This window comes from Propithecus coquereli, unplaced genomic scaffold (assembly GCF_000956105.1).
Source record: "Propithecus coquereli isolate 6110/MARCELLA unplaced genomic scaffold, Pcoq_1.0 Scaffold584, whole genome shotgun sequence".
NCBI lineage: Eukaryota > Metazoa > Chordata > Mammalia > Primates > Indriidae > Propithecus > Propithecus coquereli.
In genome coordinates, this window is record NW_012151774.1 from 111,257 (window position 1) to 116,116 (window position 4,860).

The window sequence follows — 4,860 nt, forward strand, 5'->3', positions numbered from 1 at the left end:
AATTTCTTTCTATTTTTAGCAGAGACGGGGTCTCGCTCTTGCTCAGGCTGGTCTCGAACTCCTGGCCTCAAGCGATCCTCCTGCCTCGGCCTCCCAGAGCGCTGGGATGACAGGCGTGAGCCGCCGCGCCCGGCCTGAACATGCTCTTCTTAAGGAAGAGCAGTCAGGGGTCTTGTGCCCGCCGTGTCTGGCTGGCAGGGCCCGGCGCCCCGTGCTCTGCGCGGCCTCCCTCCCTCCCTCCCCCCCTCACTGTGCTGCTTGGTTTTGCAGGAGACACCGCCCGCAGCAGCCGGAGGTGTCCCCGCCGCCACCGTCAACCCATGGGACCTGCAGCAGTGGCAGCCCCCTGCGGGGCCGACCGGAGGCCACCTTCCAGGCCCAGCTTCCCCCGAGACTCGGATGACCGTGGGCTTTGGGCCCGGGGAGGCCCCCGCTGGCTTCTGCTCCGGAGACCAGCCTAGTGCTGTAGAGATGTTCGGGCACCTTTACTGAAAACGCTTCCCTCCGTCGCACTCGGAAGCCACTTGGGGCGTGACGACGGGTTTCGGGAGGCCGGGCTCGCCCCCCTGCCGCGAGGCTGTGCCGGCCGCAGCCCTCATCCCGTGTCCCGCTGGATCAGAGTGTAGCACTTGTCGCATTAAGAAAGGAAAAAGACTTTCCGCTCCCCGCTCACGTAGAGCTTCCTGCGTCGCGAGACCAGGTGGGGTCTTTGAGCTTCAGCCTGAGAGACTGGAACTGCCCCCTCGCCCCCGAGAGCCGGCCTGTCGGGGCCGCTCCCCGGCACCTGGGGCGCCGTGTGGGGTCTGCCACGCTGGAGCCAGGTTCCAGTCCCCGCCGCCGCCGGGCAGCCGGTTTTGGAGGGAGGGGATGGGCGAGGGGCCCCCTCCTCGACCACACCCGCCGCTCAGAGTGCGGGTGGCAGAGTTAAAACTTCTAAGATTATTTTTAAAAATCCTGTATTTCGGTACGAGTGTTAAATAGCGATTTGACAACGGTTTATAAAGTTACGTTCTGAATACTACGAGTCACGCGCAGGGCCGTGATTGTGCTGCGTGTCTGTTCTTTACCGCCGAGGTTGAAGACGCTCGCAGACCACGTCGGTGTCTGTTTTTAGGGTGAGGTTCATCTTCCGGAAGGAGACAAGGCGGGAACCTTGCCCAGACGTGTTTGTTTTTTTTTTTTTTTGAGACAGGGTCTGGCTGTGTTGCCCGGACTAGAGTGCCGTGGCATCAGCCTCGCTCACAGCAACCTCCAACTCCTGGGCTCAAGCGAACCTCCTGCCTCAGCCTCCCGAGTGGCTGGGATGACAGGCATGCCCCACCATGCCCGGCTAATTTTTTCTACATATTTTTAGTTGTCCAGCTAATTTCTATTTTTAGTAGAGATGGGGTCTCGCTATGTTGTCCCGGCTGGTCTCGAACTCCTGACCTGGAGTGATCCTCCCACCTCGGCCTCCCGGAGTCCTGAGATTATAGGCATGAGCCACCGCGCCCGGCCTCTTGTTTGTTGATGGACTAGACACGGGGTCCCTCGGAAATGCTTTTTGTTTTTTTTTTTTTGCCTTGTGCCTGTTGAAGCACGTGTTCATTCAGATGCTGTTTTGGTTCCGAGACTTGGAATCCTCCAGGCTCTCTGTTCGTCTTTGTTTCTTGAGTTTTCTCGGGAACCCTGGCTTTTGGGAACGCCGCCACGTCCGAGGGCGCGTTTTTCTGTCCGGCTCTGAGGCACCGTGTGCCCGGGTCCCGCTCCACCCGGAGGCACTCGAGCCCCTTCCGTAAACGGCCCCTCCCCTGCGGCCTCCGCGGCAGCAGCGCGGACTCGAGGTCGGGGGCCGTGACCGCCCACCTGGAAGGCTCCTCGCGGCTGCCAGGTGGTCCGGGGCCCTCCTCCCTCCACGGGGGGCCAGGCTGCCACCCGTGGGACACCACCCCCCGGGCCACTGCGGCTTGCTGCCTGCTTTTCTTCCGTCTCGGCATCGCGGCTGAGCCCACGCCACGTCCCCGACGCCGCGCTGGCTTCCGTCTCTCTCCGAGCAGCTGTTTAGACGGGAACCGGGGTGCTGCTGCACCCCTCAAATGTTCGCCTAGGGCCGATGAGGAAAGAGAGGGCCACCGAGACTCGGTAACAGTGGCTGCTTGGTCACACGGGCTGTCGGGGCACTAAAGACACAGGGTTTATTTCAGGCGAGTGCGGGAGCATACAGAAGGGGCCCACTCGGGACCCGGCCCGGTCCCTGCGCCGCCACCGCCCACGTCCTTGCGGAGCCTCGGCCGGCCGAACCCGCCGCGGCTGCGGGGGCTACGTGAAGAAATACAGCAGCTCCTCCTCGGCCTTGTCCGGCAGCGCGTGGTCCGACGCCGCCGTCGCTCTGAAGGCCGGGGGCCGCGAGCGGCAGACCAGCTTCCTGCCCCTCTGCAGAGGACACGAGCGAACTCGGTGAGCTGGCCCGGGTGCGTGTAGACGCCGCCCTCCCCTGCCCCGCCGGCCTGCCGGGGGCCCGTGCTTCCTCCTGCCGCACCAGCCCCGATCGCCAGGGGTAGAGGCGTCGGGACAGAGCAGTAGGACCCCGTGACAGGTGAGCTCGGCCCGGGTCCGGTTGGAGTCGGGGTGGGAGGGGGCGGCCCGACAGCGGGTGACCCCGCTCCTCCCCGGCCCGGCTCTGAGGCAGCCTGACCCCTCCGCCCGCCCCGCCGAGTCTCAGGACCCCCCCCAGGCTGACCCTGCCCACCTTCTTCCTGATCTCGGCCTGGGCCCGGGCCTGGGCCCGCAGCAGACGCTCCTCTTGAAGTGCCTTCTGCATCCGGGCCTTCTCCTCCCGAAGCCTGGGGGGCAGGGGGTGGCGTTGAGGAAGGGCAGGGCCCTGGGAGGCCCCGCCGAGTCCCCTTCTCAGGGGCACGGTCCCCCAGGTCGGGCCACACCCTCCCGAGAGAGAGAGAGAGAGAGACAGAGAGACAGAGACAGAGAGAGAGACAGAGAGATGGAGAGAGACAGAGAGACAGAGAGAGGGAGAGACAGAGAGACAGAGATAGAGACAGAGAGACAGAGACATATAGAGAAACAGAGACAGAGAGACAGACAGAGATAGAGACAGAGACAGAGATACAGAGAGACAGAGACATATAGAGAAACAGAGACAGAGAGACAGAGACAGAGATACAGAGACAGAGAGAGAAAGACAAAGACAGAGACACAGAGAGAGATAGAGACAGAGAGAGAGAGACAGAGACAGACAGAGACAGAGAGATGGAGAGAGACAGAGACAGATAGAGACAGAGAGACAGATAGAGACAGACGGAGACAGAGACAGAGACAGAGAGACAGAGACAGAGAGAGATAGAGACAGAGAGACAGACAGCGAGACAGACAGAGAGAGACAGAACTCCCGACTCCCCTCGCCGTCCGCCAGGTCTGCCCGCAGCACCGCTCCTGGCCCGGGCTCTGCCCCCGGGCGACCCCCGGCAGGCACGTGTCCCCGACCCACACCCACGTCCCCGATCTGTGTCCCTACAGCCCCCCCGCCGTCATCCCTGGGAAGGCCGGGCTCCCGGCCAGGGCGGCCGCCCCGTCTCCTGCCTGTTCGTGCTTCCGGGCGTCAAACCCCTCTGCCCATTGGCCCTCTGGACGGGGCTCCGGGGACCCAGGGCAGAAGGCCCCGTGTCCGCGGGCGACCGCTGGACGTCCGCAGGTATTTCGGGGCCCCGCACGGCTGGGCGGACGGACCAGGCAGCCCACGGGCCACAGAAGCCACCACGACGACCCAGCCCACCAGGCCCCACGCGGCGTCCAGACGGGGCACTCGGGCCTCCTGCCCCCGCCGCTGCCTCAGAGCTGGAGTCCCTGGTGGCCCACACCCCACCCTCCGCCCCTCCTGCGAACACGGCTGTCCTGGCCCCTGTACTCCAGCCCGAGGCCCGACCGGCCCTGTCTGTCCCCTGCTCACGCCCCTCACTGGTGTCCTCGTCTTCAGGGGCCGCACTCTCTGAGCTTCAGCGCTCAAGCAGCTCCTCCTGGGCACTGTCACCTCCTCCAGGAAGCCCTCCTTGACTGTCCCGGCTGAGTCTGATGATGCCCCCCCACCCCGGGTCCAGCCCGGGTGCGGGGAGCCCCTCGAAGGCAGGCCCCCCCCCCACCGGAGCTCACCGCACACGCCGCTCCTTCTCCTTGGCCTTCTCCGCCTGCTCGATCTTGGCCGGGGGCACGTGCTCCAGGTTCTCCAGCAGCTCGTCCAGCTGGTGCTCGATGACCGTCAGCATCTGCACGGTGCCCAGGCCGGCCTCCTGCTGGCCGCCGACGCAGTTGCGGTACACGTCCAGCACCTTGAGGTGCAGGCTGTCCAGCAGCTTGTCCTGCGGAGGCGGGCGGGCCTGCAGCGGGGGGGACGGCGGGCCTGTGCCCGGGCCCCGCTCCCCGCTCCTGCCCGGGCTGTGCCATGCTCGCCTCCCGGGGTCGGGAGCAGCCGGGGGGGCCCCCGGGTCTGTCCGGCAAACAGCGGGAGCTCCGGAAACCTGGGCTGAAACAGGACTCGGGGTGCAGGATTTTCTTGGCCAGAGCAGCCCGACGCCCTGGCCCCCCTCCGTTGGTCCGCCGGATCCTGGCTCCAGCCCCCCACCGGGGTTCACGCCCCTTGTCCCCCGACGCCCAGCCTACCTGCTCGTCACCCATGTACTCGCCGAAGTGGAAGACCCGGGCTTTGAGCTCCAGCTCGGCGGCCGTCTCCTCCTCCTTAGCGATGGCCATCGTGATCGTGGAGATGCACTGCTTCAGATGCTTGAGCTCCCTGTCCCTGCGTGGGGGACGGCAGGGCCACCGCTCAGCGTGGCTCCAGGCAAGTGAGCTCTCCGAGCCCGACCATCGGCACAG

The 4,860-nt window shown here is 65.4% G+C and overlaps 2 protein-coding genes across 2 annotated transcripts in view; one reads left to right on the top strand and one right to left on the bottom strand.

The window, feature by feature from the left end:
- Positions 1 to 996, top strand: part of LOC105821630 (zinc finger protein ZXDC-like) — an 18,251-nt gene extending 17,255 nt beyond the window's left edge. Inside the window, exon 4 of the mRNA XM_012658377.1 lies at positions 271 to 996. Coding sequence (XP_012513831.1) covers positions 271 to 492 — 222 coding nt within the window. The 3' untranslated portion in view covers positions 493 to 996. The remainder of the gene's footprint in view (positions 1 to 270) is intronic.
- A 997-nt stretch (positions 997 to 1,993) lies between these two features.
- CCDC37 (coiled-coil domain containing 37) overlaps positions 1,994 to 4,860 on the bottom strand; it is a 21,579-nt gene continuing 18,712 nt past the window's right edge. Inside the window, exons 11-14 of the mRNA XM_012658378.1 lie at positions 4,648 to 4,783; positions 4,141 to 4,346; positions 2,729 to 2,822; positions 1,994 to 2,412 (exon numbers count right to left, since the gene is read on the bottom strand). Coding sequence (XP_012513832.1) covers positions 2,299 to 2,412; positions 2,729 to 2,822; positions 4,141 to 4,346; positions 4,648 to 4,783 — 550 coding nt within the window. The 3' untranslated portion in view covers positions 1,994 to 2,298. The remainder of the gene's footprint in view (positions 2,413 to 2,728; positions 2,823 to 4,140; positions 4,347 to 4,647; positions 4,784 to 4,860) is intronic.